The sequence below is a fragment of the Oncorhynchus nerka genome, linkage group LG20 (genome assembly GCF_034236695.1).
Source record: "Oncorhynchus nerka isolate Pitt River linkage group LG20, Oner_Uvic_2.0, whole genome shotgun sequence".
NCBI classification, from domain to species: domain Eukaryota; kingdom Metazoa; phylum Chordata; class Actinopteri; order Salmoniformes; family Salmonidae; genus Oncorhynchus; species Oncorhynchus nerka.
Window position 1 is genome coordinate 79,705,463 of NC_088415.1, and position 18,928 is coordinate 79,724,390.

Below are 18,928 nucleotides of genomic sequence, written 5' to 3' on the forward strand. Positions count from 1 at the left end.
TGATATCTATGAGGGTGCCCTAGTTTACAGATTTGGGTTGTACCTGGTAGGTTCCATGATAATTTGGGTGAAATTGAGGGCATCTAGTTTAGATTGTAGGACGGCCGGGGTGTTAAGCATATCCCAGTTTAGGTCACCTAACAGTACAAACTCGGAAGATAAATGGGGGGCAGTTAATTAACATATGGTGCCCAGGGCGCAGCTGGGGGGTGTCTGTAACAAGCGGCAACGGTGAGAGACTTATTTCTGGAATGTGGAATTTTAAAAGTAGTACTTAAACTCTTTGGGCACAGACGTTGATAGCAGGACAGAACTCCACCCCATTTGGCAGTTAAAAATGGCACAATTTTTGGTGGTCTTCCTAAGCCAAGATTCAGACACAGCTAGGACATGAGGGTTGGTGGAGTGTGCTATAGCCGTGAAGAGAAAAAAAACTTAGGGAGGAGGCTTCTGATGTTAACATGCATGAAACCAAGGCTTTTACGGTTACAGAAGTCAACAAATGATAGAGCCTGGGGAATAGGAGTGGAACTGGGGGCTACAGGGCCTGGGTTAACCTCTACATCACCAGAGGAGTAGGATAAGGGTACGGCTAAAGGCTATAAGAACTGGTCATCTTGTGCGTTGGTGACAGAGAATAAAAGGAGCAGATTTCTGGGCGTAATGAAAAATGGTTGGATTAAATGGGATAAAGGTGAGTTGAGACTGATTGATCTACAAATCACCTTGCATCCTAAATGACTACTCAATATTATTTCTAGATCATTCACGTCTGTCATAATTTATCAAGTATACATCACGGTTTTGATGCTATCGAACAAAGACAGTACAGTATGAAGATAGGCAGAAACTGCTTCTCCAATAGACATTCCCATTGTGTGCGGTCATGGCGACGTTGGATAGCTAAACTCGGTCGTACTAACGTGTCTCTCGCGCCGAACTGCGCGTGTGCACGCTGTCAAATCAAACACTTGTTTTTTTTAACGAAAATGAAAACGAGTCAGTTTGTCACTTTCAAGAGGTTGGAGTAATAACATGTTTAACTTCTTAAGACATTGGCTCGAATTTAGGTGGTGCCTTTCGAGAAAATGAACAACTATGGGGGAAAAAATAACTTCCCCAATTGACTTCTCAACCCCCGGCCTAGTCGGTTTGGTCTGTTTCGTAAGCGTGTCCGGAAATTGGTTTAAAAACTCTTTGGTTTTGATGCTCTCGAACACGAGCATCAAAACCGTGATGTATCATGGGTAAATTGTGACAAGGCTGTCTAGGTCTCTCCTTCTGACCTTCTGCAAACGGGTTTGAAGAGAGTCGAGTGGACCGTTCTTTGTTCGTTATACCCATAGAGATAGATACAGGACTCATCTTTATATCTGTGCCATTGTAGCGTATGTGACAGTTTAGGAATGGGAATCGCCATTGCGGCTACAGGAATAGGAATCCCGGTTTATACCTCATTGGAGAGGACGCGAAGTGGAAGCAATTGAGATTGCCCCAAAAGTAACCAGAACATTCCCCCAATGCATTGTGGGTGTGTAGTGTTTGCTAACTTTCACGACATTGCAGCATAGACGGGCTACCTTCATCAAGGTAACACGTTTATATTTACTAGATTAATCCATAGTAAAATCGTTTGTTTTACTTTATATATTTCAAGAAATAGGCAACGAGTTTATTCATGAAATTAGTCTGTCATTTCTAAACGAATTTCAAACCAGCATGGGATGGGAGTCCTACGGCTACGGTATCCGGCAGCTGATATGGTCCAGAGTGCATGCAAGGTCGTGATATTTACATAATCGCTGCTGTTGCAATGCTAATTTCAACAGTTACTGTAATACACTATTTAGGACAACTGTCATGAGTTACAGACATATGGAAATAACAAGCTAGGGGTGCTGTTGTTTAAATCTTTGACCATTAGCTGTATGACTGGTTAATTAACAGGCTAGACGTGGGATGAGCTAGCTATGAGGCATAGCAGGAATTCATGACCCTTTACACATTTCTTCTTTCTTAACGTTAATATCTGTTATATCACTGACAGGTCTGGGGTGTAGACCTATCCAGTGACTAACTTGTCAGGCAGAATGGATCCCATGTCTGGTTCAACAGTTAAAGCAGAGGGCTTTGTGGTCGCTCACCCCTATGCTGGCTCACCACCCCAGGGATGCCCCATGCAAAAGGAGACCAAACCAAGTAAGTCTCTTCAGCTGTGTCAGGTTGATACTGTTTGTGTTTGTCTATTGGTTCTCTGTTGTCTGCAATGTATACCCATAACCCCATCAGCTATCACACCTTGCATAGCAATAACAAAGCAGATATTGTTTTTCATTGTACTAATGTATTTTGACCTATCCTCTCAGGTGCACCATTACCACCACCAGAGTGTCCCATGCACAAGGCATCTACCCCGGCCCAGGTTGAGAGCACGGCCCCCCCAATAGCCCCAGCTTCAGACCAGGCAGGGCCAACACATCAGGATCGGGCATACGAGTTTGTGGAGTGCCCCATGAAAGCAGCCAACAGAGAGAAATTTGTGTCTGACATCGATATAGCAAACATGGTACGCAAAGCAGCTAAAAGCAGCTAAAATACTTTTACATGCACTGTGTATAATTCTTACTACTATGTAATTACAATACTTGTTACTCCTACAACTATTTTTACGCTGTGATAAGAACACTAAAGTAAAGTGTTACAGAGTTTTTATATAAACTGATGTACTAAATGTTGTTTAGTGTACCTCTCTTTTTTCATAACCCAGGAACTGGTTGACTAATAGGCTAAAATCGAATCAAACCAAGTCAATTAGGATATAGATGACACTACAGCATATATTGATGAGACTTAAAACCCTGAAGACTACATTTCATCGTTATGTTTTGTTATTTCTCTTTATCCAGATGCCGCCACCCAATCAGCAGCCTGCCCCAGGTCAGCCCTTTGATCTGTCAGTGAACAGAGAGGAGTCCCAGATCCCCCGGGGTGGTACAGATCAGAACTGGGTCTACCCCTCGGAACAGATGTTCTGGAATGCCATGCTGAGGAAAGGGTCAGTCGACCAATCAGAACACTGAAGAGATATGGCTTGGGCTTTGAGATAGAATGTATTGAATTGATAGAACCTATAGTTATATCTCTATGGACTTGGGTTTAGGGTTTCTACTGTTGTGTACTGACTCATTAAAATTGTTTCACAGATGGCACTGGAAGGATGAAGATCTTGGTCAAAAAGACATGACAAACATCATCAAGATTCACAACCAGAACAATGACCAGGCATGGCAGGAGATCCTCAAATGGGAACAATTCCATAAGAAGTGAGTAACCAATCAACATCTCAGACTCTGGTACAATACCATGTAAGGTTGAGCGCACTTCAATCAATCAAATTTATTTGTAAAGCCCTTCTTACATCAGCTGATATCTCAATGTGCTGTACAGAAACCCAGCCTAAAACTCCAAACAGCAATCAGTACAGGTGTAGAAGCACGGTGACTAGGAAAAACTCCCTAGAACCAGGCTATGAGGGGTGGCCAGTCCTCTTCTGGCTGTGTCGGTTGAAGATTATAACAGAACCTGGCCAAGATGTTAAAATGTTCATAGATGACCAGCAGCGTCAATAATAATAATCACAGCACTTTAATAAGCACTTTACTGACGCTTCAAATTACTCCTGAACGACCAGTGCATGTCATGATATGTGTGCCATACCAGATATGTGAATTGTATTTAATTTCTTTCTAGAGAATGTCCATGCGGACCCTCCCTGTTACGGTTTGGAGGCAAAGCAAAAGAATTCACTCCTAGAGCCAGATTTCGCCACTGGATGGGGTGAGTTTTTGGTGGAAACAGTTCTGCATGGAAGTTACATAAATTCAGCAAAAAAAGAATCCTCCCCTTTTCAGGACCCTGTCTTTCAAAGATAATTCGTAAAAATCTAAATAACTTCACATATCTTAATTTTAAAGGGTTTAAACACTGTTTCCCACGCTTGTTCAATGAACCATAAACAATTAATGAACATGCACCTGTGGAACGGTCGTTAAGACACTAACAGCTTACAGACGGTAGGCAATTAAGGTGACAGTTATGAAAACTTAGGACAATAAAGAGGCCTTTCTACTGACTGAAAAACACCAAAAGAAAGATGCCCAGCGTCCCTGCTCATCTGCGTGAACGTGCCTTAGGCACATGAGGACTGCAGATGTGGCCAGGGCAATACATTGCAATGCCTGTACTGTGAGCGCTACAGGGAGACAGGACGGACAGCTGATCGTCCTCGCAGTGGCAGATCATGTGTACATCCGAGCATCACATCTGCAGGACAGGTACAGGATGGCAACAACAACTGCCCGAGTTACACCAGGAACGCACAATCCCTCCATCAGTGCTAAGACAGTCCACAATAGGCTGAGAGAGGCTGGACTGAGGGCTTGTAGGCCTGTTGTAAAGGCAGGTCCTCACCAGACATCACCGGAAACAACGTCGCCTATGGGCAAAACCCACCGTCGCTGGACCAGACGGGACTGGCAAAAAGTGCTCTTCACTGACGAGTCGCGGTTTTGTCTCACCAGGGGTGATGGTCGGATTTGCGTTTATCGTTGAAGGAATGAGCGTTACACCGAGGCCTGTACTCTGGGGCGGGATCGATTTGGAGGTGGAGGGTCTGTCATGGTCTGGGGCAGTGTGTCACAGCATCATCGGACTGAGCTTGTTGTCATTGCAGGCAATATCAGTGCAGGGAAGACATCCTCCTCCCTCATGTGGTACCCTTCCTGCAGGCTCATCCTGACATGACCCTCCAGCATGACAATGCCATCAGCCATACTGCTCGTTCTGTGCGTGATTTCCTGCAAGAAAGGAATGTCAGTGTTCTGCCATGGCCAGCGAAGAGCCCGAATCTCAATCCCATTGAGTACATCTGGGACCTGTTGGTTCGGAGGGTGAGGGCTAGGGCCATTCCCCCCAGAAATGTCTGGGAACTTGCAGGTGCCTTGGTTGAAGAGTGGGGTAACATCTCACAGCAAGAACAGGCAAATCTGGTGCAGTCCATGAGGAGGAGATGCACTGCAGTACTTAATGCAGCTGGTGGCCACACCAGATACTGACTGTTACCTTTTGATTTTGACCCCCCTTTGTTCAGGGACACATTATTCCATTTCTGTTAGTCACATGTCTGTGAAACTTGTTCAGTTTATGTCTCAGTTGGTGAATCTCCTTATGTTCATAAAAATATATACACATGTTAGGTTTGCTGAAAATAAACGCAGTTGACAGTGAGAGGACGTTTCTTTTTTTGCTGAGTTTGCATGCAAAAATATATACATTTTCTTGACACAGACATAGCCCAAGAAGTACCACTAGCACTCTTTTTCTGGTTGTTTCAATTTGTGATACACTAGATCATACGACCGGATTTTGTGTTTGCAGGTATGGCTTACCGTTTGACAGGCACGACTGGATCGTAGACCGCTGTGGAAAGGAGGTGCGCTATGTGATTGACTATTACGACGGCGGTGAGATCAATAAGCAGAACTTTACCATCCTGGACGTGCGTCCTGCCTTTGACTCCCTCAGCGCCGTGTGGGACCGTATGAGAGTGGCCTGGTGGCGCTGGACCTCCTCTTAAACCCCAACACTCCCCACACTAATAGCCTGATCCCAGATCTGTATGATGTCATGCCATTCAATGATAGTCAGAGAAGTTGGCTAAATCACATACAGATCTGGAACAAGGCTATCTACTACCACTTAAGATTCACAGGGTTAAATACCGTCTCTATGTTCTCATTCATTGATTTGAGGGAGTACTAATGTATTTATTGACCAGACTCTGGCACTCTGCTAATAACTCAACTTTTAATTGACAGCTAGATTGGTTTCATTGCTTGAAGTGAACTGTTTTGATTGACTTTGAGTCCACACACGCAATCACATGTATATTTACTCACTGTAAAAATTGTTTGTTTGGGAGGACATACTAATTGGTGGCTTTTCTTTAGTGAATCTTTTCTCCTAAGTTGATCAAATGGAACTGTTTGCTATTTGTATCCCGTATTATGTTTAAAGTAAAGGCATGTTTGTATGGTGTTGTTTTAAGTTAAAGGGAGGGCTATTGGGTATTTGTGGGTTTGTAGCATGTATTTAAAGTGTCCCAATGACTAAATGCATCAACTCCCAGGTCAATGGAAGCAACCATTTGGAATGGATTCTCAATGAAGACAAATTGATAATGTATTGTCCCAGATAAAACAGGTTAATGTGTATTCTTTGGCTTGATTTTCAATGCATCACACAGTTGCCTTTTTAAAATCATAATTTAGTTAAATTCAGGGCAAATTGTTTGTTTTATTTAGTATAGTATAAGCTTCTGTCTTAAGCATCTTAAATAACAGATTCAGTTTTTGAAATAGTAAACTTGAAGGCAAAAAGGCAAGCATGATATGTGGACTTGGTATTCCAACTGACTATAGGCTACTGAAGCCAACGACTGAAGATGTGAGCGAGGCTTTACCAGTGCGCCACAGTGTATAGATGAAAACTGGAGATAAGCTGTCTATCTGAAAATCACACGCTGCTATTTATTGTTGACCATCAGATGTGATTCATGTGTATTGTGAACAGATAATGACGCTCTGAGTAATTAACCGTTTTTCGGTACAATTGAGAAGGGTGCAACTGCAGCCTCGAAATTCCGGGCATTCCTGCATGTGGGCATTCTTGCATCTGCAGGTACCCCTCTATACTTGTATTGGTCCGTTTTTTAACTATCACCCAGTACGATAGATGGCGGTAATGCACCATAACGTTGGATGCCAACTGTCGATAATCCCCACATAAGAAGAAGATTCTGGGCGCAACAAAGGTATCTAGCTAAAGCTAGTACACACCGTTAAGTGTCCTTCGCCCACGATTTCCCGCAGTTCTGTTAACAATGGCATGTGTTCGGCAGGCGGGGGCGAAGGACACTGTTTACCGATGTTGCTAGCAAAGAGGACTCTGGTACACAGCGGGAAAAACTCAGATAACTTTTATTTCCCTTTTGACCCAATAGGGGGGATTTCACCCACACCCGTTTCTGACAGGTGTATAAAATCGAGCACACATGCAATCTCCCCAGCCAAACATTGACCTTACTGAAGAGCTCAGTGACTTTCAATGTGGCACCGTCATAGGATACCACCTTTCCAACAAGTCAGTTTGTAAAATTTCTGCCCTGCTAGAGCTGCCCCGGTCAACTGTAAGTGCTGTTGTGGTGAAGTGGAAAAATATAGGAGCAACAATGGTAGGCCACAAGCTCACAACAGGACCAGTATGCTACACAATCTCACGGAACAGGCCCGCTTAGTGCAGGACGCACGTAGTGTAAAAATGTTCTACCCTCGGTTGCAACACTCACTACCGAGTTCCAAACTGCCTCTAGAAGCAACGTCAGCACAATAACTGTTAGCTGGGAGTTTAATGAAATGGGTTTATATGTCAGATTAACCGCACATGAGCCTAAAATCACCATGCGCAATGCCAAGCGTTGTCTGGAGTGGTGTAAAGCGCGCCGCCATTGGACTGGAGCAGTGAAAACGCGTTCTCTGGAGTGATGAATAATGCTTCACCATCTGGCAGTCCGATGGACAAATCTTGGTTTGGTGGATGCCAGGAGAACGCTACCTGCCCGGATGGATAGTGCCAACTTTAACATTTGGAATATAATGGTCTCGGGCTGTTTTTCATGGTTCAGTGAAGGGAAATCTTAACATTACATCATACTTTCTAGACGATTCTGTGCTTCCAACTTTGTGGCAATAGTTTGGGGAAGGCCATTCCTCAAGCTCAGCATGACAATGCCCCTGTGTACAAAGCGAGGTCCATACTGAAATGGTTGAGAACGGTGTGGAAGAACTTGACTGCCCTGCACAGAGCCATGACCTCAACCCCATCTAACACCTTCGGGATAAATTGGAACACAGACTGCGAGCCAGGCCTAATCGCCCAACATCCGTGCCCAACCTCACTAATGCTCTTGTGGCTGAATGGAAGCAAGTCCCCGCAGAAATGTTCCAACAGATTCTAGTGGAAAGTCTTCCCAGAAGAGTGGAGGCTGTTATAGCAGAAAAGGGGGGACCAACTCCATATTAATGCCCATGATTTTGGAATGAGATGTTTGACGAGCAGGTATCCACATACTTTTGGTCATGTAGTGTAGTTTTATTTACAAATTGAACTAGCTAGCTACACTACAAGTAAATCCGCTCTCTTGACCATAGTTTCTTGTCTGGATACGGGTGGAACTAAAATAGGGACTTGAAGTACATCGGACATAAACAACAAGCACACATTTAACGCGTACATTTTTTAAACAAAATGAGTGAAAGAAGCACCGATTTCTTTTGAGATATTTTGAATGACAGTTGTTATTTGAAATGTCTGAGCTGGCATTGGATGAAATGTCCGTTTTATCAGCAATATACTGTGAAAAGGACGAATTTGAGCTACTTGAGAAATCAGGTAAATTGTTGAGCTAGCTAGCTGTGTTTCTCTACACCATGATTTGCCTAGTAACTCAACTCCACGATGATTTCATCCACGAAATTGGGCGCAGATTATATAAAAAAATAAAAAAACACCGACTCCTTAGAATCGCTATGCCAGGGATCATCGACTAGATTCAGACGTCGAGCCCAGAACATCATTACAAATAATATGTAGGCTACAAATTGACCGTAAGAAGCCGAAACAGGTATACTATTTGACTGGTTCCACTTGTATATAGGCAAGTTTATTGTTACTCAATGTGTATTTATTATTGCGTGTTTTACCTTTCAATTATTTATCTATTTTGTTTCTCAGCATTGTTGGGAATGTTCCCTAAGTAAGTGTTTCACAGTTAGACTACACATGTTGTATACTTTATTTTATTTAAAAAATAATTTCTAACCCTGCTTACATTTTGTATATGATCGCATACACTCATTGGCCAGTTTATTAGGTACACACATCTAGAACTGGATAGGACACTGCTTTGGCTCCAGAACAGCCTGAATTATTTGTGGCATGGATATGTTGCTCAATTGGTATCAAGGGATCTAACGTGTGCCCGGAAAACATTTCCCACACCATTACACCACCACTGCCACCATCCTGTACCGTTGACAGCAGGCAAGATAGAGCCATGGACTCATGCTTGTTACTCCAAATCCTGACTGCCATAAGCATGACGCAACAGGAACCAGGATTTGTCGGACCAGGCAGGTTCCCCTCCTCAATTGTCCAGTATTGGTGGTTGCATGCGCACTGGATCCACTTCTTGTTTTTAGCAGATAGGAGTGGAGCCCAGTGTCTCATTCTCTTTCGACCAATCACCAACAAGCTGTTTTTTGCAAACAAGACTGCTGCTGACTGGATGTTTTTAGTTTGTTGCACCATTCTCTGTAAACCCTAGACACTTATCATGCCTGAAAAGGCCAGGAGGATGGCTGTTTCTGAGATACTATAATAATAGTAAAACACTCAAATTTGCTTGTTTTGCACATTCTAACGTGCTGCGATCCCTGTCTGCCTGCTTAATACAGCAAGCCATGGCCACATGACTCACTGTCTGTAGAAGCAAAAACATTTTTGTGAATGGGGTGGTGTACCTAATAAACTGGCCACTGAACATATATCTCTCTTAAGCGTGGGAATACTATGGAACAGATTTCCAAAATTAAAATCACTTGTCCAACAATTAAAATAATATTTATTTGCTAAGTTCTTTTGAGGCCAAATAAAATCACCCTGCAAGCAATCAGTTGGGGAACCCTTCAAAAATGTATTTTCTTAAACCCTTACCTTGTCCCTATGTTTGTCTTCTGTTGCATGCTTTTTTTTGTTTGCTGAAATCTATACTTTTAAATAATACAATCACCGATGGCAACTCGGTGCAAATCTCAACAAGGAAACGGTCGGTGGTTGTTTTTGATTGTTTGCCGAAATCCATACTTTTTTTTATAAAACAAAGGCATGTAAAAACAAGAATAGGTACACTGTAAGGGTTTAAGAATTTGTATTTTGAGGTATCGACTGCATGCGTGTCGACAGCTAATTTCCCAAACTAGTCTGCGCTCAACCCTGTGGATGAAATCATTGTGGAGTTAAGGTACCTGGAGTTGGAAATTCCACAATACATTATGTACACTGTAGCTAGAGTTTTTCCTTTATGTTAGCTAGCTGCCTAGCCTAGATGCTAGCTATGTATAGCTAGTAGTATTTTATGTGGTGTGACGTTTTATGAGTTACTTGAACATGTTAGTGTTTTCACAGCAGAAAAGGGACTTGTATTCCGCATCCAGATGGAGGTGGAAGCAGCCACCAGTGAGAGAACTCTTTTGAGTCTCCTCTTCCAGCTGCCAACAGAGTACCCCCACTGTGTCCCAAAAATAAGTGTCAGCTCTAAACAGCTCTCCAGGAAACAATGCCAACACATCAAGCAGAGTCTGCTGGAAAAGGCCTCCGCACTGGAGCCAGACCCCATGGTTCATGAACTACTGCTGTGGCTCCAACAGAACTTCACTGAACTTACTTTAAATGACCAGTCCCTGGTGGAGGTGCAAGAGGAGGTTGGTGAGGAGGAGACGTGGATAGCTCTTTTTCTAATAGACCATATGAGGTCCAAAACAAAATATATAAAGGCAATTGAAAAGTGGAGCTCGGATTTGGGGCTCACCGGAAGGCTGTTCTTGGGGAAGTTGATACTGGTCCTTCTGCAAGGCGCAAGGAGGAGTATCAAGGTAGTGTAGAGTTTAGATAGAGTTTAGACTTTAACTGATGCAAAGATGTCTCTTCAGATCAGCTATAACACATGATAAATAATGAATATGATGTACAGTTGAAGTCGGAAGTTTACATACACTTAGGTTGGAGTCATTAAAACTTGTTTTTCAACCACTGCACCAATTTCTTGTTAACAAACTATAGTCGATTAGGACATCTACTTTGTGCATGACACAAGTAATGTTTCCAACAATTGTTTACAGACAGATTATTTCAGTTATAATTCACTGTATCACAATTTCAGTGGGTCAGAAGTTTACATACAGTAAGTTGACTGTGCCTTTAAACAGCTTGGAAAATTCCAGAAAGTTATGTCATGGCTTTCGAAGCTTTTGATAGGCTAATTGACATTATTTTAGTAAATTGGAGGTGTACCTGTGGATGTATTTCAAGGCCAACCTTCAAACTCAGTGCCTCTTTGCTTGACATCATGGGAAAATCAAAAGAAATCAGCAAAGAAAATTGTAGACCTCCACAAGTCTGTTTCATCCTTGAGAGCAATTTACAAATGCCTGAAGGTACCACGTTCATCTGTACAAACAGTAATACGCAAGTATAAACACTATGCCACCACGCAGCCGTCCTAGAGATGAACGTACTTTGGTGCGAAAAATGTAAATCAATTCCAGAAGAACCGCAAAGGACCTTGTGAAGATGCTGGAGGAAATCGGTACAAAAGTATCTATATCTAAAGTAAAATTAGTCTTATATCGACATAACCTGAAAGGCCTCTCAGCAAGGAAGAAGCCACTGCTTCAAAACCACCATAAAAAAAGCCAGACTACAGTTTGAAACTACACATGGGGACAAAGATCGTACTTTTTGGAGAAATGTCCTGTGGTCTGATGAAACAAAAATATAACTGGCCATAATGACCATTGTTATGTTTGGAGGAAAAAGGGGGAGGCTTGCAAGCTGAAGAACACCATCCCAACCTTGAAGCACGGGGGTGGCAGCATCATGTTGTGGGGGTGCTTTGCTGCAGGAGGGACTGGTGGACTTCGCAAAATATATGGCGTCATGAGGAAGGAAAATTATGTGGATGCATTGAAGCAACATCTCAAGACATTAGTCAAGAAGTTAAAGCTTGGTCGCAAATGGGTCTTCCAAATGGACAATGATATCAAGCATATTTCCAAAGTTGTGGCAAAATGGCGGACAACAAAATCAGGGTATTGGAGTGGCCATCACAAAGCCCTGACCTCAACCCTATGGAAAATTTGTAGGCAGAACTGAAAAGGCGTGTGCGAGCAAGGAGGCCTACAAACCTGACTCCGTTACACCAGCTCTGTCAGGAGGACTGGGCCAAAATTCACCCAACTTATTGTGGGAATCTTGTGGAAGGCTACCCGACAGGTTTGACCCAAGTTAAACAATTTAAAGGCAATGCTAACAAATACTAATTGAGTGTTCTGACCCACTGGGAATGTGATGAAAGAAATAAAAGCTGAAATAAATCATTCTCTCTACTATTATTCTGACATTTCACATTCTTAAAATAAAGTGGTGATCCTAACTGACCTAAGGCATGGAATTTTTCTGAGGAATAAATGTCAGGAATTGTGAAAAACTGAGTTTAAATGTATTTGGCTCAGGTGTATGTAAACCCTCACGATATGTTGGCTATAATGATGTCATGTACACTCCCGTCCATATGTTACATTTAGTTCTATACTTCAGCATTTTGGATTTGAGATGAAATGTTTCATGTGAGGCGACAGTACAGAATGTCACCTTTATTTAAGGGTATTTTCATACATATCTGTTTTACCATTTAGAAATGAATGCACTTTATGTATCTAGCCCCCCCCCCCTTCTGAAGAAGTCATATAAGTATTTGAACAAATTTGTTTATAGTTTATCAAAGTAGTCAAAGGTTTAGTATTTGGTCCCATATTCCTAGCATGCCATGACTACATCAAGCTTGTGACTCTACAAACTTGTTGGATGCATTTGCAGTTTGTTTTAGTTTTGTTTCTGATTATGTTGTTCCCAATAGAAATGAATGGTAAATCATGAATTGTGTCATTTTGGAGTCACTTTTATTGTTAATAAGATTAGAATATGTTTCTGAGCATTTCAACATCTAATGTGAATGCTACCATGATTACGGATAATCCTGAATTAATCGTGAATAATGAAAGTTAGAGGCATAAATATCTTACCCCCCCCCCCCCAAAAAAAATGCTAGGTTATCGAGACTTTATCGTGTTTTGGGGGCATAATCACTAACCCTAACCCATTATTCACGATTCATTCAGGATTATCTGTAATCATGGTAGCATCCACATTCATGTAGAAGTGTTCAGAAACAAATTATATTCTTATTAACAATAAAAGTGACTCCAAAATAACACTACATTATTTACCATTAATTTCTCAACATAATCCGAAACACAACTAAAACAAACTGCAAATGCATCCAACAAGTTTGTAGAGTCACAAGCTTGATATAGTCATTGCATGCTAGGAATATGGGACTAAATGCTAAACATTGAGTAAAATGAATTCTTATGACACCTTCAAATGGCTGGACTAGATACATAAAGTGCTTTAATTTCCAAACGGTAAAACGTATGTATTAAAATACCCTCAAATAGATGGTAACATTGTATACTGTCATATAAAACGTTTGATCTCAAATTTAAAGTTTTAGTATTACTGTCCAAATAAATACATAGGGGAGTGTATGTATGAAAATACCCTCAAAAAGGTGACATTCTATACTGTCACCTAATGTAAAACATCTTATCTCAAATCTAAAATGCTGGATTATAGAGACAAATAACAAATGGTAGCTTCACTGTCCAAATTCACTCCCCTCCATAAATATGTTATGTTTTAGGCCTAATCCACTTCTTTAAAGATGTGGTGCTCATACTTCATCTGAACCTAAATGAATGACTGAAAAAGCATAGTATGTATGTCATTCCACAAAATGTCTGTGTTGTTTTTCACGTTTCCTTTGTTCAGTAATTAACTGTGCATGTACAGAAAGTTGTACTGAATATGAAAGTTGGAAAATATAATTCAGACAAACAGTGTTGGGACATGTTGACTTGGCACCTTAATTATTGCAACATCATACAATACATTTATTGATCATTATTACCCTGCCTCCTTCATCATTTGCCAACCAGGAATCACTACTACCCATGCTAAACTTGTACTTGAACAGTATTAATTAACTGCTGGTTTCACAGGTCATTATATTTACAAGCCAAATCCAATGTTTGTTTCCCCTCTGTAGGAATACATCCATCTCCAGAGAACTGTGAAAGTAGATGTGGATTCATCAGGAAAGAGATGCAAAGAGAAGATGATGAGAGTTCTTTGCGAAACCCAAGTCTCAGACCTCAAACGGTTAAGGATTTCCTCAGCTTTTCTATATGAATTTGTGTCATAACGTGGGCATTTTGCAATTGTACATTTGGGCATTGTAAAGGTCTCTGGCAATGTGTTCAAGAACTCACTGTAATCAGTCCTTGATTTCATTTACTGCTCCTCACTCTATCATCCCTCAATGTGTTTCTTCTCTCATTCACAGGATCTCATCTTTTGAAATCAAAGAGTTTTTGTCCCTCGAGGAGCTACAAAGGGAGTTTGAGCAAGTTGGACTATTGAAACTGTACCAAGAGTTTGTGGCCACATTGCCGTAGCCATCATGGCTTTTGTCAAGTCATGCTTTTCCAGACTGGTGCAGATTATGTGAACTTTATACTTTTCATATGACAGTCAACAGAAGGACTAATCTAAACATCTGATTAACATTCAGTTATGGGTTACATTTGTGCATTGAAGGTATTCAAAAGGTTTTTCTACCATCCACATGATGGCAGCAAAGTCTACCATTTGAATCAAATATTTGTAAAGTTGTTAGTTTATTCAAATCTTTTTTTTTTTTTTTGTCACACACTGGATAGGTGCTTTGAATGTGTTATACAGGGTCAGCCATAGTAGTACAGCACCCCTGGAGCAAATTACTGTCAAGTGCTTTGCTCAACAGCACATCGACAGGTTTTTCACCTTGCCAGCTCAGGTATCCACTTAGGCTATTCCCTAGTTGAAAAGTTGTGCCTTGCTTTCTACTCCTGAAAGATTTGTTCCTCCTTCTTGTACCTCTTCATCAGACGAAATACACGAAGGTTAAGGTCATATAGAAAAACTGCTATAAAGTGGTCCACAAATCTCTGATGTTACATGAAAGTTGCATCATAGGACTTAGCTTCGGATTGCGTATAGGATGTTGTATACAGATGCGTATCGTTCCGATGCCTAGCGTCTGAAATTAATAACAGTCATACAGTTTTAGCCTCGCGAGCCACCCTGATTTCGCAAGCTTACATACAGTGCATTCGGAAAGTATTCAGATCCCTTGACTTTTTCCACAATTTTGTTACATTACAGATTTGTTCTAAAATGTATTAAAAATAAACATTTCTACATAGAATACCCTATAATGACGATACCTTATTTACATAAGTGTTCAGACCATTTGCTATGAGACTCGAATTTGAGCTCAGGTGCATCCTGTTTCCACTGATCATTCTTGAGATGTTGCTACAACTTGATTGGAGTCCAGCTGAGGTAAATTGATTTGATTGGTCATGATTTGGTAAGGCACACACCTGTCTATATAAGGTCCCACAGTTGACAGTGCATGCCAGAGCGCAAACCAAGCCATGAGGTTGAAGGAATTGTCCGAAGAGCTCAGAGACAAGATTGTGTTGAGGTACAGATCTGGGGAAAGGTGCCAAAAATGTTTGCAGCATTGAAGGTCCCCAAGAACACTGGCCTCCATCATTCTTAAATGGAAGAAGTTTGGAACCAACAAGACTATTCCTAGAGCTGGCCGCCCGGCCGAAATGAGCAATAGGGGGAGAAGGGCTTTGTTCAGAGAGATGGCCAAGAACCCGATGGTCACTCTGACAGAGCTCTAGAGTTCCTCTGTGGAAATGGGAGAACCTTCCAGAAGGACAACCATCTCTGCAGCACTTCACCAATCAGGTCTTTATGGTAGAGTGGCCAGACTGAAGCCACTCCTTAGTAAAAGGCACATGATAGCACGCTTGAAGTTTGCCAAAAGGCATCTAAAGGATTCTCAGACCAGCGTCACTGACTTGCCTAGTTAAATAAAGGTGAAATTGTAAAAAATAAAAGTCACGGCTGGAAGAAACCTGGCATCATCCCTACTGTGAAGCATGGTGGTGGCAGCATCATGCTGTGTTGATGTTTTTCAGCGGCAGGGACTGTGAGACTAGTCAGGATCGAGGGAAAGATGAACGGCGCAAAGTACAGAGTGTTCCTTAATGAAAACCTGCTCCAGAGCACTCAGGACCTCAGACTGGGGCGAAGGTTCATCTTCCAACAGGACATCGACCCTAAGCACACAGCCAAGACAATGTAGAAGTGGCTTCGGGACAAGTCTCTAAATTTCCATGAATAGCCCAGCCAGAGCCTGGACTTGAACCCGATCAAACATCTCTGGAGAGACCTGAAAATAGTTGTGCAGCGATGCTCTCCATCCTGACAGAGCTTGAGAGGATGTGCAGAGAAAAATGTGAGAAACTCCCTAAATACAGGTGTGCCAAGCTTGTAGCGTCATACCCAGTAAGACTCAAGGCTGTAATCGCTGCCAAAGGTGCTTCAACAAAGTACAGAGTAAAGAGTAAGAATACTTATGTAAATGTGCTATTTCAGTTTTTTATCTTTAATACATAAAAAAAATACCTAAACCTGTTTTTGCTTTGTCATTATGGGGTAATTGTGTGTTGATTGATTAGGGGTTGGGGGGGACAATTTAATCAATTTTAGAATTAGCCTGTAACGTAACAAAATGTGGAAAAAGTCAAGGGGTCTGAATACTTTCTGAATTCACTGTAAATGGTTAGCTGTAATCCGTGTCACGAAACCGAATGTAATCTCGCAAAACTTCCGGGTGTTTGTACAAGGTTAATAAAAGTGTACAGTTGAACAAAAAAATTAAGATTCCTGTCGACAAAGGCATATCTATAATCTCAAAAACAGATTTTATCCAGGGTCTTCCATTCTAACGGTTAGCCTAGTATTGTAATTTTTTAACTGGAAAACACTCGCTTCTTCGACATATGTCCACACACATAAGGCTGTAATTAATTTCAGATGGCAGGTACAGGAACAATGCTCAACTAGGATGCTGTCTGTATACAGCATCCTAGTTGCGATTTGAAACTGCTTAGGACTATGTAACATGTCCCATAACCCTGTTCATGTATTTGTAACTGTCTATGTCTCTGTAACTGCCTATGTCTATGTAACTGCCTATGTCTATGTAACTGTCTATGTAACTGTCTATGTAACTGCCTATGTTTATGTAACTGTCTATGTCACTGTCTATGTAACTGTCTATGTCACTGTCTATGTAACTGCCATTTAAATACATGGGTTTTATTTAGCGCCACTAAAAAATACTGAACTGAAAAGTTGTTGCAAAGTTTATCTAAAACTGTGGGACGCATACAGAACCACTCATCATATATTCCTGCCTCCATCAGTCCATAAATAAAATAGAACCCTCAACATAACCATTACTCAGAGTTTCCTGTATGTCAATATCAGTTGTTTTCTCCCTTACAGAAGGCCTGCAAATGAGGCCATTTAAATGTTAGGCAGTGTTTTATAGTTTTATTGATCTCATCTTAAAAAAGCTGCGTATTGGAAGATGGATGTCTTTTACCTTTCTGAGGCACATTCAATCATATTTGCTTATTCCTGTCCTGCCCAGGCATCAAGTTGTTATAATTAGAAATCACAAGCAGAGAAGTAGTCGTAACTGTTGTCTGTCCTACCTATTAACTAGCTGTCATGGGTATCTGCACTGAATTCCTACAGTTGATGATAGGAAAGACTTTGAGAGATTCATATGGTCAATGGTACAGGTACAAAATGTTACCTGAGACATGTTATTAAACAATATATAAGCACAGAAAGGTATAATAGTCTTTATGAAAGGTATACTATACAGGTATAGAATTGAACTGGAGAGTGTCCGTATGAATGGTATCCAGGTAGAATGGTATACAAGTCTCCGTATGAATGGTAGATAGGTCAATAACGGTACAGTCCGTATGAATGGTATACAGGTAGAATGGTATACAAGTCTCCGTATGAATGGTAGATAGGTCAATAACGGTACAGTCCGTATGAATGGTATACAGGTAGAATGGTATACAAGTCTCCGTATGAATGGTAGATAGGTCAATAACGGTACAGTCCGTATGAATGGTATACAGGTAGAATGGTATACAAGTCTCCGTATGAATGGTAGATAGGTCAATAACGGTACAGTCCGTATGAATGGTATACAGGTAGAATGGTATACAAGTCTCCTTATGAATGGTATACAGGTAGAATGGTATACAAGTCTCATTATGAATGGTATAGGTACAGAATTGTATGTTGTGTGTATGAACGTTATACCGGTATTGAATGGTGAAGGGCAGCCATACGCAACTGGCAGACAGTGATCTGGACCCAGGACAGGGTCAATACAGACCGCGGGTCCAGACTTTTAAAAATTGTATTTATTATTATTTATTATTTTGCTCGTGCATGGGCAGTTTTCCTCTTGTTATGTCATTCACTGACCTTGGAGAGCTATTTATAACCTGTCAGACATGTCCAGTTGATCAACTAGCCCATATTAGCTAGGTAGGTAAGTTAGGCTAACCATATATCTAAATCTTGAAGTTATCATGGCCACATTACGTGGGCAGGGGCCTCGACCCCCAGGGGGCCCCCATTGAGTTTATTGAGTTACTCAGGTATATGAACTCAAATAAGACATGGCAAAATGTGTAGAATTGCAAGAAATTACATTTTGAAAAGGCAACATTTTCTGTCCACCCCATTGCAAATTGTGTAGAATTGCAGGAAATATGCTTTAAATCTGCAAAAGGTTTTCACCGCCAACAAGAGGGTTGTAAAAAGTTGAAACAGTTTGGGGTTGCAGGGTGGTAGTTTGTTTCTTCGCCGATAAATGACAATATCCATCCGGACCGCCTAGGAAATTTGCGTGAACGGACCTTCTCAAATAGTAGTTGAGTACCCCTGGTATAGGAGATAGTCCTTGTGAATG

General features: G+C 41.3%; 2 protein-coding genes across 5 annotated transcripts; both read left to right on the forward strand.

Annotated features, from left to right (window-relative positions):
* Nucleotides 1–1,232: 1,232 nt before the first annotated feature.
* LOC115101807 (holocytochrome c-type synthase-like) lies at nucleotides 1,233–6,272 on the forward strand. 2 transcript variants are annotated; one of them, XM_029621278.2, is made up of 8 exons: nucleotides 1,233–1,590; nucleotides 1,719–1,781; nucleotides 2,048–2,199; nucleotides 2,367–2,566; nucleotides 2,907–3,055; nucleotides 3,204–3,323; nucleotides 3,751–3,837; nucleotides 5,437–6,272. In XM_029621278.2, exons 3-8 carry the CDS (start codon nucleotides 2,091–2,093, stop codon nucleotides 5,633–5,635), a joined length of 864 nt encoding a protein of 287 aa, XP_029477138.1. In that variant the 5' UTR covers nucleotides 1,233–1,590; nucleotides 1,719–1,781; nucleotides 2,048–2,090; the 3' UTR covers nucleotides 5,636–6,272. The 2 variants fall into 2 exon arrangements, with proteins under 2 accessions (XP_029477138.1, XP_029477137.1); XM_029621277.2 differs by lacking the exon at nucleotides 1,719–1,781 and having other exon boundaries at nucleotides 1,234–1,590.
* A 1,238-nt stretch (nucleotides 6,273–7,510) lies between these two features.
* On the forward strand, nucleotides 7,511–15,262 carry rwdd3 (RWD domain containing 3). Of its 3 annotated transcripts, none has more exons than XM_029621281.2 (4): nucleotides 7,511–8,508; nucleotides 10,306–10,769; nucleotides 14,063–14,175; nucleotides 14,360–15,262. In XM_029621281.2, exons 1-4 carry the CDS (start codon nucleotides 8,424–8,426, stop codon nucleotides 14,469–14,471), a joined length of 774 nt encoding a protein of 257 aa, XP_029477141.1. In that variant the 5' UTR covers nucleotides 7,511–8,423; the 3' UTR covers nucleotides 14,472–15,262. The 3 variants fall into 3 exon arrangements, with proteins under 3 accessions (XP_029477141.1, XP_029477140.1, XP_029477142.1); XM_029621280.2 differs by having other exon boundaries at nucleotides 7,512–8,508; nucleotides 10,303–10,769; XM_029621282.2 differs by having other exon boundaries at nucleotides 7,517–8,508; nucleotides 10,303–10,598.
* Nucleotides 15,263–18,928: the final 3,666 nt, after the last annotated feature.

Coding starts and splice junctions, on each gene's coding strand:
- rwdd3 (XM_029621280.2), top strand. CDS start 8,424: ATGTCTGAGCTGGCATTGGATGAAATGTCCGTTTTATCAGCAATATAC. Junction 10,770..14,062: donor GCGCAAGGAGGAGTATCAAG/GTAGTGTAGAGT, acceptor TCCCCTCTGTAG/GAATACATCCATCTCCAGAG. Junction 14,176..14,359: donor CAAGTCTCAGACCTCAAACG/GTTAAGGATTTC, acceptor TCTCATTCACAG/GATCTCATCTTTTGAAATCA.
- LOC115101807 (XM_029621278.2), top strand. CDS start 2,091: ATGGATCCCATGTCTGGTTCAACAGTTAAAGCAGAGGGCTTTGTGGTC. Junction 3,056..3,203: donor AATGCCATGCTGAGGAAAGG/GTCAGTCGACCA, acceptor ATTGTTTCACAG/ATGGCACTGGAAGGATGAAG. Junction 3,324..3,750: donor TGGGAACAATTCCATAAGAA/GTGAGTAACCAA, acceptor ATTTCTTTCTAG/AGAATGTCCATGCGGACCCT.